The 27648-nt window shown below is 40.0% G+C and overlaps 1 protein-coding gene across 4 annotated transcripts in view; it reads left to right on the top strand.

Moving 5' to 3' along the window:
* zswim7 (zinc finger, SWIM-type containing 7) overlaps nt 1-27418 on the top strand; it is a 30286-nt gene extending 2868 nt beyond the window's left edge. For all 4 annotated transcript variants that reach the window (XM_053484820.1, XM_053484823.1, XM_053484821.1 and 1 more), the window contains exons 4-7: nt 4577-4598; nt 5646-5748; nt 21896-22000; nt 25878-27418. In XM_053484820.1, the coding sequence (XP_053340795.1) occupies nt 4577-4598; nt 5646-5748; nt 21896-22000; nt 25878-25994 (347 nt within the window). In that variant the 3' untranslated portion in view covers nt 25995-27418. The remainder of the gene's footprint in view (nt 1-4576; nt 4599-5645; nt 5749-21895; nt 22001-25877) is intronic.
* The last annotated feature ends 230 nt before the right edge of the window (nt 27419-27648 follow it).

The following is a 27648-nucleotide window of genomic DNA, read 5'->3' as shown; positions in this document are numbered from 1 at the left end:
TAAAAAATATATGAAGAATATATGAAAAAATGTAAAACAATAAGAGCAGCCAAATAAATGGTAATAAAAGAATAGTAATGTCCATGGTTGTGCAATCATGTGATTAATGTTCAGATAGGCCTGTAATGTCATTTGTAAAAGTGCCACAAGGTGGAGACACGGCAATCAAACTCGTGCATCAAGGAGCGGGCAGGATCGAACCGCCAAGTCTGTTGGTATCTGTGGACGGACATGATGCCAACTCATGATAGGCTGTAAAGAAAAAAGATCTTTCTTCAGCGTCTCCACAAATCTGTTTGATCAGTGTCACTTTTTAATTTGTTTTTGGACTTAATGAGAGTGGAAATCAAATACAGACTATACTGTGATTTAAGCCTTTTCTTGTTGCCATGGTTGCCTTACAATACCTCTACATTAGGACTAAAACACTGCAAGTTGCAATGTAATCAGCATGGTACACTTTGACTAATCAGAAAAAATCAAGAGTGCTGTGTTTTAAAAAAAAATCCCAGCCAATCAGAAACTGGTATTTTCCATGCTATTGGTTCAGGTGCTTTTGGTGGCTCTCAAAAATTAAGCAAATGACGTCAAATTGTTCTGAAACAGAAAACGTTGCTGATCTCAGTGCTCTTCGGAAAGTTTCGTATAGTTTTCCCAGCTCGTATACCACAATGAGATTACAGCAGTGAGGTTTTTTCTTGCTCTGTTGATTGTTAGATACCGTATTGGTCACGTAGGCAAAAAGGCTATGATTGCAATCATACCAATAAGAAATCTGGGGTAGAAGTATCAGACCAGGAATGACGTGGTCATGTGGATGTGCGTCAGAGACTTTAGCTAGTTATAGAGCCTGATGACAAGGTGACCATTAGAAAACTGATCCATTTGCGATGCACCAAAGCGTCGCTCTATCTCTCTTGATGAATCCCATTGACAACACAATCAGTACAGTTAGTTAAATAGAAACATGGCTAATATAGGAAACTTTTAGTTGTTAAAAGACTTGCCTCAGAAATAATGTTGAAGATGTTAATCAATAAAGTTTTTTAGGAATGGGAATCACTAGGAACTATCTGATATGATATCATTGGAAAACGTGTGTGATTCTTTAAATAAGAGGTTGTACCGTACAATATGTCCTCCTTCAGATGCCTTAAAACCAGGCAGTAGAATTTGCTATTGTAGCAGCAATATTGTGGATTGTTCTCTGACGATCATCATGCACAAGTTGCCAAATGATTTCGACATTTTCAAGAGTTGAAGGTCTTCCTGATCTCTCGTCATCTTCCGCTGATGTTGGTCCACTCTTGAAGCATGTGTCACTCAAAACACCTCGAACGACTTATTGTACCATCATCGTGAACTTGCCAAATCATTTCAGATGTCTCTGGGGCAGATTTGCCCAGTTTCACACAGAATTTTATGTTCACTTTTTGTTCTACCTAGCTGTCCATAATGAAATAGCAGACGTGGTAGTGGACGTGGTCAGACTAGCACCAGTTGCACAGCTCTCGTTATACACAGGACGATGTCTTTTGGCACACTGACTTATAAAAGTTGATGTTCCATGTGACTGTGTGCGCAACCTTGTGCTGTTATTTGTTGCCATTTTACAAAACTAGTCTTTTTAAACCACCTTGTATCATGATGATGTAAATATCCCAGTTTGTTATAAATTTTTTTTTATTTTTTTTTTACAGATTTTAGTACAGTTCCTATCACACAAGACGCTTTGGTTAAACTGCAACATTTTACCACCTCAAATGTAAACATATATACATTTAAAAAATGGATTTTGGGGTCAATTTGGTATCAATGTGCACGTCCTTCAGTATGGCAGTCCAGTTACAGTATGTACCTTAAGATCAATCCACACGCAACATGAAACAAGTCATGAAACTGATTTGTTACCTTTTTTTCCCCCGAACGTGTGAGAAAGCAATCTGTTTCCTCAGCTGGGTGTCAAATATTGCAAGCTGCTGAACCTCCTACATCAGGTTTCACAGAACTTCAGGATGTTGGGATGTGCGTAAAAATCAACCTCGGTACACCTACAAAGGAACGCGTCGTAGCCTACGGTAACGTAGCCTTGGCCGAAAGTCTGATCCTGAACTATGGATTGAACAATTAAAGAAGTATGTTTTGTCTCGCGTACAGTAGAAATATAAAACTGAATCAGCTAATCTGTGATTCAGGCGGGAAACCTGGTCTGCGAAAATTTGTGATGATGATGATGTCCTTGCGCAAAGAACCAAGTCTTTTTTGCCTCAAACAAGTAAAAAAAAGAAGACAAAATCTGTGACAAAGAGTAAAAGAGAGAGAATGAAACACAACCCTCCCACATACACATTTAGTGTAAAGATCAACAACCAAAGGTCCTCTTGTTTATGGCCTCATATGGTCTACAGCGTGTAATCACAGCAGTCAAATAGACCATGATGCAATTTTCGAGCAGAAAACCAAATAATCATGTAGCTGCAGGGAAAGCCAGAGCACGTGTACAGAGACGAGCATGTGACAGGACACTCAGAGGGAGACGGACAGCATGCACAGAAACATCTCAGAACGCCCTGAGGCTTCTTGCCTTTTGAGGCCATTTGTTATTTAATGCGACGTCAATTTTTGCCCGCTCTTGGCCGCTCTGTACGCTGATGCGTTAAGACCTTTCCTGACAGTTAGCCTGCTTTGTGTTTATTTATATAGTTTTATAATATATGGTAACGTACAAGCTTTTGTTTTTACTTTTGTGTCATTTTGTGTCAAGAAAAGAAACCAAGATGTCAGATTTGTAATGTGATACACCCACTAGCAACATTCATGTGAGAAAACTAATATTAACCTGGTTGCACAGGTTCTTCATCTTGTTATAACAAAGCATGTAATCGTTCTCTAAGGCTGCAATTAATGACTATTTTGATAATCGATTAATCCATCCATTATTGAAACAATCAATCGGATTACAAATGCTGCATTTACTCAGTAGCTCTTATTTAGCCATCAGCTTTTAAATTAAACTTAAGGTTTAAGGTTTTGTGCTCGTGGCAACTAATCAGGGTGATAATAAAGATCAGTAAATCATAAAAATACATTTTTTAACTAACTTCAAGAATCTAAAACCAAGAAAAAGCTAAGAAGGAGAAATAAATGATAACTATTAATTAAAGCGTAAAAGATGGTGGATGGTAATTATGTGAGTCAAGTTAAAATTTGATAAAACTGAGATTAAGGGCCTGAGATTAAGTGGGGGAAAGGACAAATATTTGACAAGAACATGGCTAACTAGAGTGTGTATTTGTGTAAGCTCGAGTGCAACAGCGTGAGAGAGGAAATGCACATGCAGAGCTAAAGAGCCAGCAGTAGCGCATGTGTGAAGTTTCATTGAGGAGAAATAGAAATCAAAACTCGACTTACAGCGACACATCCACATGCTATTCAGGTGTGAATCCTTTCCCACTAACGTGACTCTGGGGTCCTTTAAAGTGGCCACGCCTCCGATCTCCCTCTGATTGTAGCAGCTGTTCCACTTGAAATGTTCCCACACTTTGGAGATTTTTGTGGTAGAGCCTCCACATGGAAGTTACAAAGCATCTATTATTAGCAAGAAACTTGCCGTCCTGCTGAAGTTTTTAAAACCACCGAACACCATAATGGTAAAGAAAATAGAGCACCACAAGTGTCCAAAAACAGGACATCACTGTAAAATTACTGGTGGGAGGCTGCCAAAGAGAATGACAGCAATGTTTAAAACAATGCAAGAATATCTAGCTATCTAGGTATTGGACACTATTTGGATTGCCCGCGTTCTCTTGCGCGAATCAAGTGTCTGGGCTGTGAGTTAGGGTGGCCAAGCACTTTCTCACCCAATAAAATAAAAAAAAATCAGTCCAAACCAAAGTCATGTACAAATCTCTTTATTAAACTTCTGGTAAACTGATGAATAAGATGATAAACAGCATTTTGCATTGGCCCATGTCTAAATTTCTGAAAGGAAAAAATTCAGGGCTGTGTATCATTTTATGTCCACTGTATGTAATGTATATATGCTTTGGATAGACACCTGCCATCCTCTTTAAAAGGAACACCTGCATTTTTATGCAATTATCTAATTAGCCAATCATGTGTCAGCAGTGCAGTGAAACTTTAAACTTCTGCAGAAGCAGGTCACAAGCTTTAGTGAATCTTAGTGGATTTTTGATGGTTCAAGAGTATTTCATGCACCTATGGTCTCTTTTTTAATCAACAATACATTTCCAGACACAGAACGGTTTCTAACACAATGTTTTTTTTTTTTTTCATTTTTCGCACCATTCTGTGCAAACTTTAGACACTGTAGTATGTGTGGAAAATCTCAGTGTCAGAAATACTCAAACCAACCCTTCTGGTTGTAAATGATCTGAAGCTCTTCGCCTGAAGCTGGAGGATTTATTGCATTGTGCTGCAGTGATGGCTAATTGCATAAAAACGGCAGGTGTTCCCATTAAAGTGGAATGGTCACTGATTGTTTCTTTAATGTCATCAGAATAAGCTGTTAAATCTTATAATATTGTAAACTGTTTTTCCCTCCTTTTCCTTCTAGTCCCTGATGAGCTCCTAATAGCGTGAGTATCTATTCACGTTGCAATCTTTTAGTCTGTTTATCTTGTGATGTAATGCCTTTCCAAATAAATAGTGTAATTATGCCCATTTTCATGATCCCAAACACACTAATTCCACCGAATCCACTGTACACGAACTGCAACGCGTCTTATCTGTGTTCCAGTATCAAGCTAAAAAAAAAGGCATTTTTACGACTGCCTATTTTCCCAGCACACATGGCCTGCTTTCAAATGTTATTTTCTGAATAAAAGCACCCAAAAAGCCATATTAGCAGTCATCCTGCAGTTCTAAAGGAAACATTAAGCTGAATAGACGTCACATTACCGCTAGCTGATTACACGTTGTCGAGAGACAGAAGGTGCATGAATGGGAGGATCTTCGTGGTGTGAGAGTGCTATCTTTTCTACCGCAGTGAAAGTCCTCTTGGCATTTATAGCTCTGCTCGGACTGACCGGATTGCGGTCGGCTCAGAGTCATTACCTCTAATGGAAAGAGAACGCGACCGCATTAATATCCGAGCCTGCATCCTCATTTGGCTTTAAACATAATTTATTTATTGTTGCTGTTATTACTTATTTTGCTCGCGGTGTTCTCTGAAACTTTGTGGGCACATGTCGCAAGTTAAAGACCCTTTCACTTTCACTAACTGCCTTTGACAGCAAACCACCAGAATGCAAATCTGCTCTGTGAGGCGCCCCAAGGCGCTTCCTGTTTGCTCAGAGCTTGATTCTGTTTCCGAATATAAGCTTTGAGGTTTTAGGCTTGTAGCATGGTATCCTTTAATTGCTCTTCGGGTGTACAGTGTGACCCTTTCAAAACAATTATCTCTCTGCAATTCATCCGTTTTGCATAGAAGGAAAAAACATTAAGCTTAAGCTCCCTGCGACGTTTAGTCATCAAGTGATCAGGATAATAAACTTAGTATATACTCTCACTAATAAGGTTTTTGTTTTTCGAGCTTTTATTTTTCATGCAGTGAAGTCATGTGTATCAGTGTTCTTCCTGTCTCTGTATATTTGTATCTCTGTGTTTCTGTGTCTCTGCGCCAGGTTGAGGTTTATATTCGGCCCCTGCACCTTGCAGGCATTGGATCTGGTGGATCAGCGGGCTGTAACGTGCGTGTCCTCGCCCAGTGGCCGAGTAGTGTTCCAGGTAGGACGGGAGCAAATCCTAGTCTGTAAGAAGTTAATGATTTAACTTTATCCCACATCATCACTCAGAGATCACTGGTTTTGATTCCCGGGTGATGCTGTAGCCTGCCGCTGCTGGGGCCTAGAGAGAGCTGATTGGGCGAGCTCTCTCAGTGGGAGTGGGATGGGAGGCACTTTGCACTCTCACATCAATCGCGACTCTACAGCAAGTCATGGGCATGTCTTCCAAAACCCCTAAGTGATAGTGTTCGGCTTTCCCTGATATATATATAAATTGGATACATAATATAATATATGCATCTTTTTTTTCCCCAATTGTTTACTAAACATGCAAATCTCTTATGCAGTTAATGGTTCTATTTAAACATTTTACAACTTGTTTTATTTTATAAATGGTGGTTAAAAAAATTCAAATAAGACTGTATTTATTGTTTTATTTGTTATTTTAAGCAAATATATATTTAAAAATATTAACTAATTATTGATGAGAAGCTTCGTCATGGCTTTTTTTTTGTTTGTTTCTGTTTCTTTTCTGTCTAGTCTCACCTCCCCCTACAGTACACCAACCTGAGTTTTTTTTTTGTTTTGTTTTTTGCCCTAAACCCTGACGGGGTGACTGTGTGTGTGTGTGTGTGTTCTCCATGATTATCACTTTGACCGCAGTGGTTTATATAAAACCACTCCGTCCACAATTTTTTTCCACCCTATTTTCTTTATTGTGCTTGGCATTCAGTGGTCAGTGAGGCATATTTCCCTTAAACGCCCACTGGTGGACTTTTAGACGGACAAAAAAAAAATCACAATAAATTCAAGAAAAAAATTGGTCTTTAAGGAATTGAATGATCTAATTCTGTTGTTCATGTTAAAAGTAAACTTTTTCTCATCAGGCCAAAATGAGAGATCTAGTTTTGGGAGCTGTTTTAACCGCGTGTGAAAGCTGGCGGTTCAAGAAGAAAAACATGATTCATTGCGGAAAAGAGTTAATTTGCATATTTGGTACGTCTTTAGCTTGCAAGGGATCCAAAAAAATAATTCAGCATTGAAACATAGTGTTATAGTTCTCTGTTTTATATAGATTGAAATTTTGCCAACTTGTTGAAAATTGGTATCTTAGTTAAATAATAAAAGTAAATATCTAACCTTGGGGTTATAATTTATGTAATTAAATTATCTGACTGCAATTTATAAGGTGGATATAAAGATGTAGGCAAAAGTTTGCGTTTGATTAGCTATGATAAAAAGAAACAATAAAGAAATGAATTGTCCCTCCTGCAAGGGTGTTTGGACACCTTTCTATTTTTAGCCGTTTTAGACTTTTGTTTTTAATTCAAGAATTGTCGTTAAGAAAAATAATTTCATAGTGTCGTTTTCAAAAACCCCTAAGCAGCGGATTGAGGATCTGAAAAAGAAAGCTACTTGATACTCACAAAGCAGAGGGAGTCTATAAAAAGATATCGAAGCTCTTAAGAGCTGCACACTTTGCACTGTTTGAAAGTGATTGAGTCTCTCTCAAGACAAAATCTAAAAGACCAATAAACCTCGCAGATACAACTTTCAGTGCGCTGGACGGAAAGGCAAAGCAAAACCCCCATGACTACAAACCTGCTGGAAGGTTTCTCTGACTCTTGACTTGTTCTACTGCATGCAGCTTTCCAATGTCCTAGAATTGCTGGACATTATTGGAAATAAGTTCTGTATTCTGTTGAAGAAACAGTTAAACTCTGTCAGCAGCGATTGTGGCCCGATCAGTCTGGAAACTGAAGCTGATATAGACTGGCTGAGGAAGAACAATGTCCTTAAGCACACAGCACCTGAAAGTTTACCATGAAACTTCAAAAATAGCAGCAGCCTTTTGCATGATAACGGTAGCTTTAAAGGTGAATCGCAAAATAACTCGATGCTTAAAGAAGACATGTTACACAAGATTTCCTCTGATTTCAACATACAGAACATGAAGAATGCATGCAATAAGTCGAAGGTGGAGATATTTTACAAGAGCAGTCAAATGAACAGACGAGACATGAGACTGAAATGCGGCCGAAATGATATCACGAATGTCGACTGAAATCAATGGAAGTCTCCTTTATAGCTCGCAGGAGATGCATCTTGTTGAATGCAAGATTCTCAATCTTTTTCCTCCCACGGGTATACTTCGAGGTTCCTATGTAACCATTGACCAGGATAAACGAATGAGGGCCAGACGTGCGCTGTTTTACAACAGGATGAGATAAAGCCAGTCTCAGTCGACCCTTCCCCTTCTGGGGAAAATCTTAGCAGGATTAAAATTCAAATAGAGCTATAAACAAAGGCACAGTGACCAGCGAGTGTCCCTTCAGGACGAATTCTGCGTCTTTTACCGTAAGATAACTATCAGTAAATTGGAAGTTGTTATTTTGGGCAGGCCACATGGCCCTGTTTTGTGTATGTGTGGGTCATATAGCACAATATAAGATTATGTTCTGAAAAAAAGCCCTGTATCCCAAAAGAAACGTACTGTTTAGACACAAATGCAAATGATCAAAATTGGGAAATCTCTGATCAATTTGACTTGACCTGGGATGATACATTATTCTGTTTCCATAAACAAATGCATAAACACAACAGGTGTTCAAGTCAAACTGGAATGAAATTTATTAATAAAGGTATAAAAGTGATTGACGTCCATGGTGCTATGACGAGACTTTTAGCCGCAGTAAAAAGTCCCGAATGGTGAAGAAATGTTAAATGGTAAAGAAAGGTGCAAAACTTTTTAAAGAAGCCTGTAAAGTCTGTGAACGATGATCCCGGCCGAGGTAACTCGGACCGCACTGCAGGAGCATTCAGAGAAAGGTGATCCTCCTGATCCTTGAAATCAGACGGACACCTTTTCACCAAGTTGTGGGAGAGATGCATCTGTCTGTGGGAACTGTACAAACAATCGTTCACCAACACCACTTGAACATTATAGGAACTTGGCTGGAAATTACTGCCATATCCCGGTACAGAACTAACCCCACTTCAACCCATTTTCACGTTTGGGCATTGAAGGAGTTCCTAGGAGACCAGTGTTTCAGACATAAAGCAAGCCTTGGCCTTGGGGTACTGAGAAAACTTTCTACCTTGATGGTATCCACCATCATAATTGCATTAGTGTAGCAGGGGATGAAAGAGTTTATGTAAAGATTTTTTTTTTCTCATAACTGTTTTCTGTACTTATAAAAGTTCCACTTTGACTTGAACACTTCTTGTATTGTACCAGCCAACAGGTTGCCTTTAAAAGTAGTAACGCCTTAAGTAGTTTTTCTGTTTTTATTATTTTAAACATTGCATGTAACATTTAATACTGAATACGTTCAAACTATAAAAGAATGCCTATAGAATTATGCCTTAAACAAAAAGTGCTAAACAACCCAGAATATGCTTAGATTGTCCAAAGCTGCTACATTTAGCTTTAATGACAGCTTGGCCCGCCCATAGCATTCTCTCATTAGACTAATTAGGTAGTCACCTGGAATGGTTTGCAGTTCGCAGGTGTGCCTGTTCAATAGGTCATTTGTAAAATTTTTTACCTTCTTAATGTGCTTTAGACCATCAGTTGTCTTGTGCAGAGAAAGACAATAGTCCAGAGTAAATAGTCCTATTAGTGCTACCACAACTACTGTACTACAGGTGTCAAGAAAAGAAAGTCCATCATTGGTTTAAGAAATGAAGGTCAGTTGATCCTAAAAATCTTGTTAACTTTCTATCCCCAAGAGCAATCGCCAAAACGTTTAAACACTATGATGAACACTGACTCTCATGAGGACCGTTTCAGGAAAGGAAGAGCTACCTCTGCTGCAGAGGATAAGTTTATTAGAATAATCATACCAAAAACCACCAAAAAGATCAGATTAGAGCCCACATACTGTAAATGCTTCTCAGAGTTCAAGCGGCAGACATATTTCAACATCCACTGTTTAGAGGAGAATGCGTAAGTCATGGTGAAATTGTGGAGAAGAAACAATTGCTTGTGAATTTTGCTGTTTTCTGACTAGGCAAGGACCCCAAATACACCTCTAGGTTATGTAAAAGCTTGAAGATCTAAGAAGAGTGCTGGATCAAATGGCCTGGCCTCCACTTCACTTGATCTAAATTAGGATCTAAATAAGGTTAACCGGCCAATAACTACTTAACAATATTTGGTTAAGTACTATCAATAGTTGGAAAACCATTCCAGGTGAGGGTGAGGCTCACTGGGAGTGCCAAGAGTGGGCAAAGCTGACATTAAAGCAAAAGGGACCACTTTGCATAATTCTGTCATTATGTGAATGTCTTCAGTAGTAATATACAATGTTGAAAACAATAAAAAATATAAAAACGTTAAAGAAGAAGGAGTGTCCAAACTTTATCCTGGTACTCTATTTGTGGGTGTTCCTCAAACGTTTTTATTTTTTATTTTTAATTTTGTCCAATTCTTTTTCCCCGATTTTCTTCCCAATCTCGTTGTGTCCAATTCCTTTCCCGTCACTAGGGTGCTCCCACAATAAGCTTCTACTACCACTTAGTCGGGAGGCCGCAGACTATCACATGTTTCCTCCGACCCACGTGACGTCACCGACATCTTTTCGAACTGCTTGCTCACGCACCATTGGGGGCAGCGTAACACATTAGGAGGACAGCTCTATCTGTTCCTTCTGCTTGCGTGTGCTCACAGACGCCCCTGATTGGCTGTAGAGCCTTGATTAATGTGGGAGCCCAAAGTACCTCTCATCCCTCCCCTGTGAGAGAGCTCGGCCAATCAGCTCTCTCTAGGCCTCCGGCTGTGAAAGGTTACAGCATCACCCAGGGATCGAACTCGTGATCTCCGGATGATGGGGCGACCACCTTACCACAAATGTTTTTTTTTTTTTAATGGGATGTTTAACAGACGCATAGGCAGCGTGGTGATATGATAACATCTGATCCCCAGACGCTCCAAAGCCAACTAAGAGATATAATCTTCCTAGATGGTTCTAAGTCTATCTCGTGGTCTCCGTCTAGTGGAATGATCACGAAACAGCTCCATCATGAGCCGACCACGCGGCATCCTTGTGAGGTGCGGATACCACCCTGAATGTCTCTTCTCGATTCAGAGAAAGAGCTGCAGCTTTGCCCTAAGGCTCAGCAAAGTGTTTCCGTCTCTGTACACTTTATTTACTACTCTGATAGCAGTTTATTCTTTCTTTATCTACCAACAGTTTGCGGTTATACAATAGGTAAGGACAGGGATGCGGACTGACTGATTTTTGTTTAAAAAACAAAACAATAAATTAGCTCTTTGTCTGCGTCTAATGAATAATATCTCTACTTCTAAACCAGGGGCAATATGTCTGCCCCAAACATATTTGCACAATTGTATTCGGTGGATGCAAAAACTTGTTTTAATTATTACTTATTTCATAAGCATGGTTTCTTGTACATGCTTTTGGTGATTAAAGTGTCTCTAACTGTAACATAGCAAAGGTATGCATAGTTCATTTACTGATGGATGTCATTCAACAATTATTTGTTCACATTGCCGTTACTGGCTAAACCCAACACTGTAATCAGCTGACGTTCATATATTTCTTAACTAGATGATTGAGAAAGCAGGGCGAGAGGCGGAGCTGACATTAAACCTGAGAAGCTTGGGCGTTCTTTATTTAAGCTTATTAAAAATGCATAGTAGTGCCCTATAGCTCAGTGACCTCACCATATTATAGGGCAGAGGCCAATATTGTGGTAATAAGCATACGATTAGTTCTTGAGACTCTCATAAAAAATAGAAGAAAAAAAAGAAACTGTCTACTATATATTATAGACACTGTACATAAACCCATATACATTGGTATTGAGAAGCTTCATTAGTGTAAATTTGATCATGCATCCAAAGTTTGTATTTAAAAAGGTGATAATTTTGTAATTTGGGAACTCATCCTCTGCAGCTGTGTTGCTTCACAAGGCCAGGCTGACGTAAAGCGCAACTCAAGTTCCCTCTGTCGCGGAAAAAAAACAAACGTCAGAAGGGTTTAAAAGAGGAATTCAAAGCAGAATTCAAAGTCTTGAGGTTTTTTATTTAAATTTTATTATTTATTATTTTTCCTTTGACGTAGGTCAGGTTATTTGACGATTCTGTTAAGACCGGCGCTGTCTTCGGTCATGCCATGCCACAGTATTTTATTACTTTTATTGCACTGCTTTCCAGGTCTAATTGCTTGCAATTAGTGTATTTTGGATATGATTAGGAACAGGAGCAAAAGCCAGTGCTTTACACACATTTGGCTCATGGTGGTAAATGTGTTTGTTCAGCTTGCCTTTGCCTGTGGGTCTTATCTTTTGACAGAGACGCTAAATGTACCAGTGCAGACATTTGAATATATATATATATATATATATATTTTTTGGGTAAGGCTGCACAATTTGATAAAAAGTATTAATATAACTAACTATTGACAAACTATATAATAAATTCCAGACTATGCGTATATTATCCGTAATGAATTTGCAGCCTTTTGTTGTATTTAGATTTCTATTTGTGTGCGATTTAATTGTGCAGCTCTAATAATTAGTCTGTAATACTGATCAACGCATACGCTTCAGGAAGTTGTCATATTCCGATATGAGAATTTACAGCGCCTTAACTTTTGGCTTTTGCACTCTGCAATGCACGCGCGCTGATAAACAGCGTGTGTCCGCGACCCGCATTGTATCCAGCAGTATTTATATTTAGTCCCTTCCACACAGAATAATAGAATATTTTTAGGCAGCCAGATAGCACACTTCCTCTCATTCAGGGCCGCATCTCCTCCCACATGTTTCAGACGCTGAGGGGAAGAGATTTCATTAATATCTCATTTCACTTGTCATCCTGTATGAGGATCAGCGAGCTTAATAACAAGCTGCCCCTGGGCCAGCATGCTGCTGTGGCCACGTCCCAATCTCATTGCTTCCCTGCTGCCCTCTTCCTGTACCCTTTATTCCACTCTGACCTTTGCATGGACGTGAAAATTAGAGTAAATTTTGATGTTGGTTATTGGTCGATTATACTGGATGTTTGTGAGATGCAATGAGACGATAAGACAGAATGACTTATACTGAACTGTAATGTGTAAAACTTTGTTTGGGTTTGATGGAGGAAGAAATAAAAAGAAAAACATTTTTACACCTGTTTTGCAAGTTTATACTAGTTGAAATAACAAGCTTCTTAGCAGGTGACGATCAACTCAGTGGGCGAATCAGGTGGAAAATGGGGATATTTGTATGCAGAGCTGCTTGAATATCGTCTCAGCTGGGCTGTGAAGTCCAGAGTCTGCTCTGTGTCTCAGCTCTGTGTTCGAGATCTTCAACTTGCCCTTATAAAAACGTACCTCACTGCTAAGTCAAAACGAGGAAGTTGCTGGTATGATGTACTGATATGATGTTTTTTTCAGTTTATGACTGAAAGATCTGACAAGCCAGATCTGACAAGTCAGACCAGACACAAGAAACAAAGGACGTGCTGTTGTGTCGAAAGCTTACCACTTACTAAAACGCCTTGTTTCATGATAGTTTTGTTTGTTTTTTCTCTGGAAATCTTTTCATAAACCCTGTTACTGAGAGCTGCGACTAAAATTGTGATAAGGCTATATATATATATATATATATATATATATATATATACACACACACACACACACACGCGCATCATAGCGCTGCTAAGTTCTCGCCTCTCATCGACTGGGTTCATTTGATTATCGATGACTCTGACATTAGCATCGACTGTAACTCAAATCACAGGTTTATATTAATACACATCTGTAATATCTACAGTATATTAACATAATCCACAGGGACTGCTCTGCCTTCAAGAAATCATAAATGGTATTTATAGCTGCTGTAACCTAAGTGATAATTGAGAGTACTGTATCTTGAGGAAGTCTCCCGCCATTAGAGGTAAACATGAAGTTTTCATATCAGTATTTATTGTTATGTTCGCTGAATTGCTGACGATCCCTTCGAGACGTGAAACACAATTGCCTTATTGTTGCTCTTATCAACCCAGACATCAATGCATGACCGCATACCCACCTTCTCCTTTCTGTCCCGAATTTTTATTGATTTTTTGCTATGCGTCTGTGTGTGTGTGTGTTCGTGTGTGTGTGTGAGAGCGTATAATTAAAGGTGTGTTCAGCCTTTTGCGTAGTCATGAAATAAGAAAGCGTAAAATGCTTTTTGGGTGTGTAAACATGCAATTACATTTTTGTTTCACAGTACGTATGATCTGCACCACACGCACGAAACCCAAAGTGCATGAAAATCATGTGACCTCCATTTTTCAAAATGCTCTCTTATGTCAACTTTACTTAGACTAAAAAGTGTCACTTTACATCCATTCTTTGCAGAATCTGCTATAAGTTACAGTCACATGACTAAGAAGGGATTTCGGAAATTTGCTTGTTTAAAAAAATGAATAATAACCCATTATTTTTTGGAGGAGGGCTTGTCATGCTATACAGCGATTAACCTTTTTTATTTCATTTAAAATAATTCTTGTTTAAACATTTAGCTATAAAAATGATTATACATTTATTGTGATTCTTCGTTTATAAAATAGAATTAAGCATTATCATATACTTGTGCTTAAATATCAGCACAGTGATGCAGCCGCAGTGGCGAAGGTGGAGCCCAAGTACTGAAGATATCCCGGCTGTGCTGATATTCATTACAGCAATTAAATTGTCAAACAATACAGCAGCACGACCTTCAATGTAATGTTGCTTTTAGACAACACCTATCCTTCCACAAGTGGCAGAAAGAACCAAGACTAGCAGAGCTGGTGACCAACAGTAAGCTTCTCAGGACTGTCCACCACCTCAAGTCTGTGAAACGTACGGGATTTACTCTATACTTATTCCACTGTAGAATATCAGCCAACTTCTGGATTCCTGGGTTAAATCCCCAAAAGCATAAAATAGAAAGCTAGTGCACTATGTAGAGTGTAAAATCACTTGTTCCACACAATAAGTAATGCCCTTGATCAGGGGTTAGAGAGGGATTCAAGATTTAGCCTTGTGATGGAAGCTAGTTGGCGGTGGTTTAGTGGTTAGCACTGTCGGCTTGCACCTACAGGGTCCAGGTTCGAGTCCCTGGCTGTGTGCATGGAGTTTGCATGTTCTCCCCGTGCTTGGTGGGTTTCCTCCGGGTACTCAAAATACCTCTCACAGTCCAAAGACTTGTAGGTTAGGTTAATTGGCATTCCCAAAGTGGCCCCGAGTCTCCTGGGATAGGCTTCAGGCCCCCCGCAACCCTGAACACAGAATTAAGCAGTAATGACGATGAGTGAGTGAGGGAAGCTAGTTACCATAGCATTATAGCTTGCACTATCCGCGTCGTTCGGTCATGTTGTGAACTATGTTTCAGAGACAGATCAGAACGACTTAGAAGCAGTCACTAAGGAGACAAAGTATCGTTTCAGACATAACATTTATTAGATGTAATTTCTCGCTGAAAGTGCTTCTGTGGCTGGTTTTGAATGTGGGTTTTTGGCAGGCAGCTGCTCTCTCCTCTTTCCAGAACTGTGGACCGTACAGACCTACTTTAACCCACGCTGTGAGTGACAGTTGTAATTATTTATTATTAAAACACCTGTGATTTAGAGTGATAGATATAGTTACACGTTACACTTTTTATAGGTAAAAGTGCGGTTATTTGACCTACAGATTAACCTGCAAATTTAACATTTTCTAACCAAGAAAAAAAAAGAAAACGCTTTCCAGCTTTTCAACTCCACTGCATGCTAATTGTCAGCAACGCTGCAGTTTATTAGATAAGACAGACTTTATTCAGACATCAGTCTAGAATTTCAGAGGAAGCCGTATCCCACGAGTCCATCTTCCATCTTCCACTGCCCAGAGCAAGAAAGTGTTTTTCACATCAGAAACAGGAATTAATTAACTGAAATGCAACCGAGTCGGGACCTGCTTCTTATTTGCCAGTGCCTGGTGCGGTTGTGGACGTGAGAAAAAGCACGTCGCAAATAAGGCCACATGCTGAGCTTTAACGCTTTATAAGCCTCCCTCAGCAGCGGTCTCTAAAGACCGTCCCTAGTTTCCCATGTAAGGAGGCGAGCGTCTTTAACCAGCAGCGGCACATCATTTAAGCCCCGTTAGCTCACTGACACTAATGAATTAGCTGGCCTTTGGCTCCTGGCAGATAATACCTGGTGTTTGTCACACTGGCTGCTTTCAGGTTCTGTGCTGATCTTTTCGCCGGACTAATGAGGCGGCCGTGTTACACCATCGACTGTTCAGAAGGTGGCGGAGGAAGTGGATAGAAGGAAGGTCAAAATATATCGCTCTGTGCTCTAGCGATCGCCGTTATTACAGTATCACAAAGAAAAAGGCACAACAGGGCATGCTGTAATCTGGACCACACTCATTATTATTATTATTATTATTATTATTATTATTATTTTAAAGTAACTGAGCATCTGGAGTGTATTATTATTTAGCTTACACCTAGCTATTGCATAAACATGTACTCACTTATCTACGTACTTAGCTACAATTAAATTTCTTTACCAGTGTCTCTCTCTCTCTCTCTCTCTCTCTCTCTCTCTCTCGCGCGCGCTCAAAACCCCTGCATCCAATTATTTTATCAGAAAGTATGATCTTCCCCTGTCTTGAATGCTTTCTGATGATGGTGCTGATGATAAACTCCCATCAGTAACTTTATGATACACTCCTACCAAACACTAACTCTAAAAACTTGAATTCTAAAAATATAAATCTGTTTATTATCCGTCTTAGATGATGTGGAGGATCAGCTTTTTGTTGTACAGCCAGAGGTGAGCTGTTGGGTGAAAATACTGTGCTGATGAAGGATGAGGTTCGAGCCCAGTGTACGTTCTCTAATTGTCCGGATAATAATAATAATAAGACGTTACAAATGACTTACTGAATTATTGTTTATGTTAAGCCTTCCGTTGCTCGTTTACTTTAATAGACGTGACTCAACAAAGTGTCGCAGGGACTCACAAGACGGTAAAGGAAACGCTTTTGGCTCAGTGCTTAGTGATCTCGCTCAGTTTCCTTGAGTCAGCCGTCCTCAAACTCTCTCTCTCTCTCCAAAAAAAGACTCTGTTTAAATGCCAAAGCCGGAGCTGTGCCGACTGTGACGTCTCACATCTTTTCAGTTTTGCAGTCTAATCCCATCTCTTCAAGGATTGATGGGTGAACTTTGATTTGCTCTTTTTGATTTCTAAATTTCTACATTTCCCTCGCTCGCGAGCAACAATGTCTTGTTGCACGTCCCTCCTCTTTAAAGCCTTTCCACTGCTCCCACTGTGAATTTTTAGCTCCGCTTCAAGTACGTAAAGGAATTTGTATTTATATCGGCAGCGGATGTTCTTTTCTATAAAGTGCTCTAAAGCGTTTCTGACTTGTCTTACACCTTCGCAATCAACACTCTTGTGTGTAAGCCTTACCCTAAACATCTCCAGTCGAGTGCAATTTCCTAGCACTTGCGTCTTTGGAATATTCGCTCGTAGTGAGTGTTGTAGAAGTGCAAGTGTGAGAATGTTTATGGAAATGATGTTTGTGCAGGAGTTGTTTTTTTTTAAGGTATTTTTAAGGCTCTGTCCTGTGTGGGAGAACTACAGTAGTTGTGGTCATGAATGCCATTGCTGCAGTGTTTTATTTTGCGCTGTTTGTCTTTGTTGTTTTTTTTTCTTCTCTTGCTAACTTCCCTTTTGTTGACTTGCCAATAAGTATAAATATAGCAATCGAAGAAATTTCATCATTTCGTACCTTGTAAATGCTGCTTTCTTTCATTTGGGCCCCTCTGCACTGACGTAATCCCCGGTTGCCTCACATCCTTTAGTCATGCTCGGTGCACAGGAAAAGGAAACGCTAAATGGCACCATAACAGTTTTATGGAGGGCGCGATTTTCCACATTGTGGTTACATAGTGGAGTCTGTATTATGTAGCACTGATTCATTTGGGTTGGAGAGACTCGGAGATCATGATCCCATCCCTTACAGCAAACCAGCTGAATCCCTGCTCCGTAAATCCTCCAACTTCCCACAGACCCACAGCGAGACACTCCCTTGAGGACCATCAGAGCATTTGCTCCGCCTGATAGTGATGGATTATTTGTCGCCCATCTATAAGGTGGACTTTGCTGGAGTTTTTTTTTTTTTTTTTCATTTTTACTATATTTAAGTCTCCCAAGGGGCTGCTCAGTGTGTATCTGGATGGTAGGACTAAAGCCAATTTCTCTTTCAGGCCTGAAGCATGTTTATATCACAGTGAGTTCATATGGAATTCACTCCAAGCTGCTGGCACAAGGACAAGTCGAGGTATTTGTGGGTAGAGACGGTGACAGATTACCTGTAGGAATGAAGTCCTAACAGTAGAAGGGTTTCTATTTTTAGTTTCTAATGCAGATTTTAATTATAATTTTGATGAACCTGAATGCCTTAATATATTATATGAAGGGTGTTTAAGTCAAGCGGGGACTTTTTTTTTCCCCCCTGATTAAAACTGATTGACGTGTACAGAAAACTTCAAGCACACTACAGTGATGAGACTCTTAGCCGCAGTAATACATTTAAATGATGCAAAAGTACCTACGTGAACTCACTGCAGTGAACATTTGAATAGTGGATTCAACTTGCAGAAAAGACACATCTGTCTGTGTGCACCATACACACAGTCATTCATTAACACCACTACAGAAACTTGATTGGGAGTCATTACCACGTCCCCCATACAATCTTGACCCCACTCCAAGCCATTTCCACATGTTTGGGCGTTAAAGGATTTCCGGGGAGGCCAGCGTTTCAGACATGAAGCAGTCTGATCATGGTTCTGGTGTACTGTGAAAACTTTCTGCCTGTTTCAGCACTAGTGAAACACTAGGATAAGTGCACTAGTGTAGCAGGGATTATATACAGATTATATAAAGGTAGTTACTCTCATTATTGTGTTCTTTTATTCTGCACAATCTAAAGTCTCTGGTTGAGTTAAATGCTCCTCATACAGTAGGTATAATGAACAGTAAAGAAAACTCAGATCAATCTGTTTAGCACTCGTCTACCCATGGACACATGTAAGCCTGTAAAGTTTGCTAAGTACACATAGTTAAGTAAAAAAGCACCCATGTTTTTTTTTTTGGTAGTTTTTTTGTTAGGCAGCTACAGTACGACAAAAACACAGTGCGAAGGACGCCTTCTTCCTGTCCTTGCCACTCTTAGCAACATCATTTTAACAGTTCTCACAGGAACCGCTGCTCATCTCATGAATTCGCTTCAAAACCAAGTGCGCTGTGAAGATGTTAAAAAACAAAACAAAAAAAGCCTTCAGGGACGGAACAATTTCTGCACACTAAAACAGGAAGACGTGTAAGTGTAAGGACGGGAAATGGTTCAGCGGGAGGACGTCTCGCTGCAAAGTCTGCCGAGGTGGTGGTGAAGGGCTGTCTTCTGAAAGTTGTGGTCGTGTACCAGATCTAGAGACTGAGAACTGGAGGAGAGGAAAAAAAAAGCTGTCAAAACCCAAGCTGCACATGAGAACTTAATTTTATAGTTTGACGTGTCGAGAAGAAAACATGACAGGCCTCGCTGCGATTAATAAAGTAAAGTCATGCGATCGAGAAACTGGAGATTCTTCGTCAGAAATGCCGAGCTGAATGATGAAGATGTGGAGTTAATGTGTTATGCGGTGGGGGAGGGGAGGCAGTGATGGAGGGTTTAGACGCAGATGTGATGCACGGTTTTACTTCAGTGCTGTTATATTACCTAGTTACAACTCTGTATCTCATTTTTTAAAAAGAAACAAACACTATTTTTCAGGTTTTAATTGAAAAACCATGACACACTTCTCACTTAACACGTGATCACAGTGTGTTTTAATTAACATTCTGTATAAAATTATTCATTCAACTTTCAGGATTCAAGTCTCGTCTGATTATTATAATTTTTTTGTATGATTTTTGTATATTCCAGACATTACGGTACATTCTACGTTACTGCATACAACTAAGGATTAACACAACACAACATACCGTTACTATAGAAACGCCAACATTTAAGCAGAGTCTATTAATAATAAACCCGCGATTAGATTCGCACCCTTTGGCTGATCCGAATCAGAAACCGCTATTCAACAGCTATGCTGCGCTGTAATATGTTCATGTTAATATAAAAAATTATTGGGGGACAGGAGTTTTGTTTCGGTGCCTCCGTGTTAAATCTTTGTGTGCTGCTGACCGTGAAGCGACTTCCAGTTAACAACCGATCCTGGGTTATCACCTCCACCAGTCACGTATGAGTGACGACTCTGCCCTCTCCACGGTTCCAATTACTCCACCGGTGAATCACCTACAACCAAGTGTCGCTTTTGACAGAGTGGAGGGTTTGGTTTTTATTTATTTTTTTATTCAGTTCTGTAGAGTCAGTGTGGAGGAGGTCATTTAGCACGGCTAGCGAACTTGGCGGTGTTCGGCTGGAGCGCGCTTCGTGTCAGAGCTGATTAATAATTCATACAAGCACAAGTACCGGATCTTTTGCCTGCTGTCGATTATGTTGGAGATTAGCGTGTTTATTGTTATTGGGTTTTCACAGCATTCAAGAGTATTTAAAAAAAAAAAAATTTGTTGTTGTTGGTTAAATACAAATTGCGTCTCATTTAAAAGCCGAACCCACCCATCATTGCTTCAGTGATTTCACAGCTCGGTGAGCAGAAAAGCCTGTTCGGGTCATCTAGAGGTTTTGTGGACTAAATTATGGAAAACAAGAAGGCATTGTGGGCCTGCCGAACCCTATTACAGCACTAATTTTACACAGTCACGTGTTTATGTTCTTTCGGCTGCATCGTTTTCACGGTTCACGTGCTCTTTTAACATGTTTCCGCTCACAGACACACGTTATACTTCATGTTTTTTTCCCCCTGTCATTAATGAATGATGAGCCTCGTGCTTATAACACGCGAGCCTTGAGGGACCAGTTGTGCATTTTCAGCCCTGCACTCTGCAGTGAGAACTGTATGTGAGATTGTGTCTTTGACTTGTTTAATCAGCTGCTGTGCTTCCCTGAAGTGTTTCATACTACGTCAAACACATACACACACACAGGCGCACAGACGCGCACTATCCCCAAAATATGACGGCGCGCTGGAGGACTTGTGGCTTGTGTTGATGTTGAGAGACGATGAATAAGCGCAAGGTTGGTTTGGTGTCTTTGTCAGCTGAGAGATTCAGACATATTATTCCTGGAAGGGGGGTGACGGAATATATAAACCTCATTTCTGACGAACAGTGCAGTTTAAAATGACTAAGGCTGGTCTATGGAGTATTATGAGAGGCGTTCAAGTCAATCCGGGATTCGTAATTAAAACGATTAAAACAAAAAAACGAATGAAGCCACTTGGGCACATGGGTACAAATGCCACAGGAAAACATTTCACAGAAATTTTAAAGAAGGCAGCACGTCTATGAATGACGAGGTGGTTCTGGGAAAATTGACAGATACCTCGTCTCCAACTTTAAGGCTGAAGAGACGAGAACTGTACACACAATCATTCACCAACACCGCTTGCACAATATAGGAACTTGTCTGGGAGTTTTTGCCACATCGCTCATACAGTCCTGACCTGGCTCCAGGCCATTTCCACGTGTTTGGGTAAATAAAGGAGTTCCTGAGAGGCCAACGTTTTAGATTAGAAGAAAACAAGATGGTATTGAAGCACTGGTGAAACACTGGGATAATTGCATTAGTGTAGCCGGGGATTATATAAATAAATAAAAGTGTTTTTAACTCTAATAAATGTGTCTCCTTATTCTGCACCATCAAAAGTCCTGGTTTGACTCGAACGACCCCTTGAATGACGTCTGTATGGTGCTGTATGTGTAATTGGTGTTGGAAAGAAAAACAAACCTAAGTTCTAGTACAAGTTCCTGTATGTAAATGAGCACTTTCTCTCTGAATGTGGTTCAGACGTTCAATCAATAACTCTTTGTAATCTCTCCTTATACTGTCCATATCATACTTAAGTAGACATGTATAACAAAATTGGTACGGCATATAATCTGGTGCCTAAGACTTTTGCACAATACTGTACTTCCCTAACTGTACTTCTGCTACTTCTGAGATACAAGATGCCAGTATAAAACTCTCACCCTCTGTCTCAAACAGGTACTGGGCGGTTCAGGACGTCTGTATACTTGCTACACTTCCTGTCAATATTGCCCCTGTCCAGCCTTCTCGTTTTCTGTGCTGAGGAGAAACGAAAGTCTGGTGGTGAGTTTGCTTCTCTTCGCGTCTTTCATTATGTCTTTTACACAAGTAACACTAGGTTAAAGGTCACTGGCTGTGCTTACACGCGATTTTGTTATTCACATTAAAGTTCCAGGTTTTTCACAGGGTAAGATCCGATGCAATGCAAATTCTCGCGTGAAAAGTTCCTGTGATTTTATTTAGAAGGAATGCTCCTCAGGCAGTGCAGAGGGGTTTGTTTTGTTTGTTTGTTTGTTTGTTTGTTTGTTTTTTCTTTCCACAGTCTGTCCATGACTTAGCCCGGGGTTGCTCAGATGACACTCTTGGTTCACTCTCCTCTGGAAGTCTGTGCTTTGATTCCGAGGTCTGGATTCATGCGGCGAATCCTCATGTCTTTCACAGCAGAATAACAGTTTAATCAGCCTGGCCCCGAGAAGCCCCTGAGAGACCCACAGGCTAAAATTAGGCATTCTGTATGAGAACACGACTCCGACAGAGCACGATCAACATCGCAGACTCGAACCCGGACGGAATAAAAAAAAAAAAAAGTCGGACATTGACTTTTTATTTGCATGAAGCTGTAGCAGGGAACGGGTTTGTGCTAAAACTGGTGTCGCAGACTGTGCGACACATTTTACACGACACCCACGTCTTCCTGACTTTGTGATTTGAAGAAAAAAAAAAAAATGAAATTCTTGGTCTGTAATTCTCATCATCCTCAAACCATATCGTGTGTGTGTGTGGGAAGCAGACTGCAGGGTCCCAACAGATGTAACCCACAAATACTTCCTGAAACCAGACTCGTCAGGTTCCACCTCCAACATGTTAAAGAGACTATTTATACCCTCACCTGCCACTTCATTAGGAACGCCTGTAGATCCGTCCATTCATGCAGCGATTAAGTCAGATGGCAGCAGCAGCACAACGAGTGCGCTGTAAAGTCACACAGCTGCAGGACGAGGGTGACCGAGCATCAGAACGGAGAATGGATGTGACGGCAGTGATTTTGACCCTGGCGAGGGGTTGTCGCTCCTGGGATTTTCGCTAGAGTTTACACAGAACGATCTGAAAAAAGAAATCAGTCAGAGGCAGTTCTTTGGGCGGAAACACCTTGACTCCTTGTCGCTAGGAGAGGTCAAAGGTCAAAGGAGAATGCTCAGAATGGTTAAAGCTGTCAGGAAGGCTGTGATTGCTCAAATCAGGACTTGTGATTATTATTTATTTGTTTGTTTTTTTAAAGAAAGAAACATCTTAGAACTTGTCAAACCTTGGGTGGATGGATGGGCTGCGAGAGCAGAAGGCCAAGAGCAGGAATCTGATCTTAGAGTGGGCACTCACTCAAAAAAACATGGTATTTTCCAAATCCATATAGGTAGGGCTGGCAGATGCAAGCATGGCCACAGCCTGTATTTATTAACCGTCTCAGAATCACTCCTAAGAATCATGCCGAAAGTTAATTAAGGAGTAGAAATACTCCTATCTCAGAGTACGACATAAAAGTTGTTTATGAAGCTTCTGAGGAGGTAGTAAAATGTAAAGGAACAATAAAAGGAAAATTCTGCCATATTGTTAAAGATAAAAATGGCAATTTGTAAACCATCTGTCAGGTTGCTGCATGTACCTCTGAGAAGTGTAAAAGACGGTGGTGTGCTATGTTAATGAGAACTAAAGAACAATTGGAACAGAGAATCTCAAAAAACTGTTGCATACACAATCAAATAATTATCTCTCTATATATATAAAATGCTGTGATTATATTTTTAGTTCACATAAACCTCCTTGTCGCTGCCCAGGACGATTATTTTAACGTGTGCGCCATGGATGACTCATGTTTTTGGTTGATTTAATGCTGTGTGGTGAGGAACTGGACGAATCCGCACATGATTTGTTGTGCTGCAAGAGCAGCCAAGGTTTGATTAATTATTGCCAACAAACCACAATCCCCTCTGTTGCAAAGCTGCATCTTCGCTGTTACTACTGTAAAAACATACGGGAGCAGTCACCTGTGGAGACAGCATAGAGAAATGTTCCATACTGCACACAATGTCACAAAATGTATTCCATTTTTATTTAAAAGGCTATCTTTTAATGAGCTTCGTGTTAACAAAAACATGGATGTCTTCCATGCAGGTCTCTGCCTGAATGCTGGCTGTTTCCTCCAGTTAGGACACCTCCGGAGGTCTCCTACGTTTTGGTGGTGATATTATATTTAAGAATGTTGATGAATAGCATTTAATCCTACTACTAAAAGTAGGACCAAAATTGCATCACGCAATTTCTCATTCTGAGACGCTTAGTAAATACGGGCCATGTTCTGGTTGTGTCGACACACACTTGTTGAATTTCACAGAAATGTTCTTGAATAAGAATTACTGAGAATTATATATTTTTTGTTTTTTTCAGATGTACTAAATCTGTTGATAATTCCCGATTCTTGGGAACCATAATTGGCATATCAAATCTGTTATATTGAAAGCCAGGCCTTCGAGCAATAGGCACGCCTGATAAACAATCTTTGCAAGCCTCTATAAAGTGCTGAAGTAGACAGCGTATACCTAGTTAGTTAGCTAGTTCCTCATTTCCACTTCGCAGGAAACGTTCGGTTTTGTTTGCATAGCATCAGGTTTCGCGTTGTTTGGTTTCCCGGGAATTTGGATTCTCTTAAAATTAAAGCTAACGTTATAACCCTTTGAAGAAGTGATAAATTGTTATCTCAACTTCAAGTTCAAATAGGCTTTATTGTCACTTTAACCATATAAAGTTAGTACACAGTGAAACGAAACAACGTTCCTCCAGGACCAAGGTGCTACATGCAACATAAATTTTCAACAGAAATTAACAGAAAAACTAAAACTAGCTAACTAAGAGGTCCAGTTAGCTGGCTAGCGGAGACGAGACAGATTGACCCAACAATTTTTTTAATTACTATTATTACTATTATTTGTTTTTTTACAGACAACGTAAAGTGCACGTGCAAATGTGCAAACAAGAGCAACAAAGTGACAGTGCGACAAACACGACATAACATAACATAATACTCTGAGGTTGAGGTGATATGGTAGGGGAGAACCAGTAAACGTTTTTTTAACGTTACAGCAAGAATTAGGAAGTGGAAAAAAGCTGTTGCACAGTCTGGATGTGTGGGCCCGAATGCTATAGTACGGTACCTTTTTCCAGATGGCAGGAGTGTAAAGTGTGTGTGAGAGGGGCGTGTCCGATCAGCCACAATGTTGGTGGCTTTGCGGATGCATCGCGTGGTGTACTGTAGATGTCTTCAATAGAGGGGAGAGAGACCTTAATGATGATCTCTGCTGTCCTCACTAACCGCTGTAGGGTCTTGCGGTCCGATATGGCCGCTCAGGATGCTCTCGATAGTTCCTCTATAGAAGGTGGTCAGGATCGGTGGTGGAAGCTGGGCCTTCCTCAGTCTTCTCAGAAAGAAGAGACAATCTGTTGATTGTTACGTGGCCTCAGGTGCAGTCTGCGGCTTATTTCTGTAAAAAGAATTAGGCCGACTATGAAAACTCAACCCCCGTAGAAAAAAGAAAGAATGTTAGCATTGTATTGTAGGTGGTCTAAACTCCAGAGTTCCAGCGACGCCCTTGTCTCAAAACATCCTCACTGACCCGTGCATGATGCAGACTCCAACCCTGAACTACAGCTAGACTAATCACACAGTAAATTCAGTGCTAAATATTCTTTTTACAACCAAAAAGCTTGCTCTAATCCTTCATACTGTAAAAATGATAAAGTATTGTTTCTTGTACTTGTATGCCTTGGAATAATAAAAGACTAAAAATAATTAACAATACAGAAAAATGCACAATGAATTAGCTATTATTTAACAAACAATAGCTTGTTTTTGTTCTAACGCGTTCTCTAACGGCTGTGTCTTTTTCAGTGTAAGCACATCTTGGCAGCCTATTTGTGCCAGGCCATGGGCTTGTGCCAGCAGGAGCAGGTCTCAGATCAGCACATGACCCTCATCCTGTCCGGAAGAACTGAGCTGGCTCCATAAAGAAGGCGACCCAGGAGACGCGTAATGAATTTATGTGAATAAACAGAGCAGGTGGAGCAGGTGAGGTAGCGTGGGGGGGAGATTGGGGACCTTAGACATCCTGGCCAGTGGCTTGTATTTGGTTTCCTGTCTCATAAAACTGCCCATGATGCCTGCTCTGGACGGTCTCAGCACGAAGGTGTTTGCTGCGAATAATCCAAGCCACATGATTAAAAAACAATGTGATACCAGGTGGGAACTAAAAAAGCACTAAAGTGCTATAATCTCATTACTCGTACCAAGCCTGTGATTGGAATATTGGGGCAACGTAATCTTCATAGTTCATCAGTTAGCAAAACAAAAGTGTCAAAAGTCAGCATGCACATTTCCTGGAAGCTCCTGAAACTGCTGAAGTGGTATATTATAAGTGAAGAGTCCAAACTTGTTGAATAAAATGAAATATTTTGAAATAAAGCTTTTGTACTCCATTATATGTTGTATTAAAATTTAAGATTACAGTCATGAGAGTAAAAACTCCCTTTATTTCTCTGTTTAATCCCCTGCTACATTAATGCACCTTGATCCCATCAAGGTTGAAAGTTTTCTCAGTACGCCGGAGCCATGATCAGACTGCCTGCTTTACTTCTGAAACACTGGCCTCTCGGGAACTCCTTTAATTACCCATGTGAAAATGGCTTGGAGCGAGGTCAGGACTGTACAGGAACTCTTTATCAGCGCACTAAGTTCCATGATTCCAAAACGAGTTCCTATATTGTGCAAGCGGTGTTGGTGAATAATTGTGTGTACAGTTCCCACAGACAGATCAAATACAGATCTCTTTGTACAAGGTGGCAACAAGTTATTCCTCGATCTGGCTTCAAGGTTTTTATTGAAAAGAGGGCTCCGGTTTGTACAATTCAAATGTTTTATTGTGACTAGGAGTCTCATCACTGTACTGTGCTTGAAGTCTTCTGTAAATGTCAGTTTCTTTAGAAATTCCTCAAAAGTCCTGGTTTGACTTGAACGCTCTTGCATTATTTGGTCGCCAAACAATGTTTATCAGTTCATTGAAAGTGAATCCAGCAAAGTCGTCACCTGTTATCATTTAAAGGCGGAGATGCCCCTGCTCTCATAGCCGGTTCAGAATACGCTATTTATAGCCTTGGATTCAGTGCGTTCTGGCCTTTTTTCAGGAACTCTTTATCAGCGCACTAAGTTCCTTTAACCTTTTGGAGAGCAATTACTGAAAGTAGTTCCCCTTTTAAGAGGTAAGTAATTATGACTGAAAGTGCTTTCAGTGAAATTGAGAAATGTGGTTTTGGACTTCCTGTGTTTGTGTTATAATCATTCTGATTGGTCAGAAGGTGTTAATTTATTCTCTATACCAGCCTCTTTGAAGGAACCTTTCTACTTTTCAAGGGTTTAGGGAAATCAACTCCTATGAGTTAAAATCAATGTAAAGAGCAGATCATTTTAGGTTTAATTAAAGGGACTCTTAAAAAGTGGGTTTTGGTTGTAATTAGACAGCATTATGGACAACATACAAATCCTTTAACAAAATTGAAAACATCATCATAAAAATAAATAATCCAATTTTTATTTTTTTATTATTTTTAAACAAAATAAATTTAAATAATAAAGATTAACATGGCGCTTCTTTAAGACGTGTGTATTT

Source organism: Clarias gariepinus, chromosome 24 (assembly GCF_024256425.1).
Source record: "Clarias gariepinus isolate MV-2021 ecotype Netherlands chromosome 24, CGAR_prim_01v2, whole genome shotgun sequence".
In the NCBI taxonomy this organism is placed as follows: domain Eukaryota; kingdom Metazoa; phylum Chordata; class Actinopteri; order Siluriformes; family Clariidae; genus Clarias; species Clarias gariepinus.
Note: the sequence above shows the minus strand (reverse complement) of the source record. Positions and strands in the feature narration are given on the sequence as shown.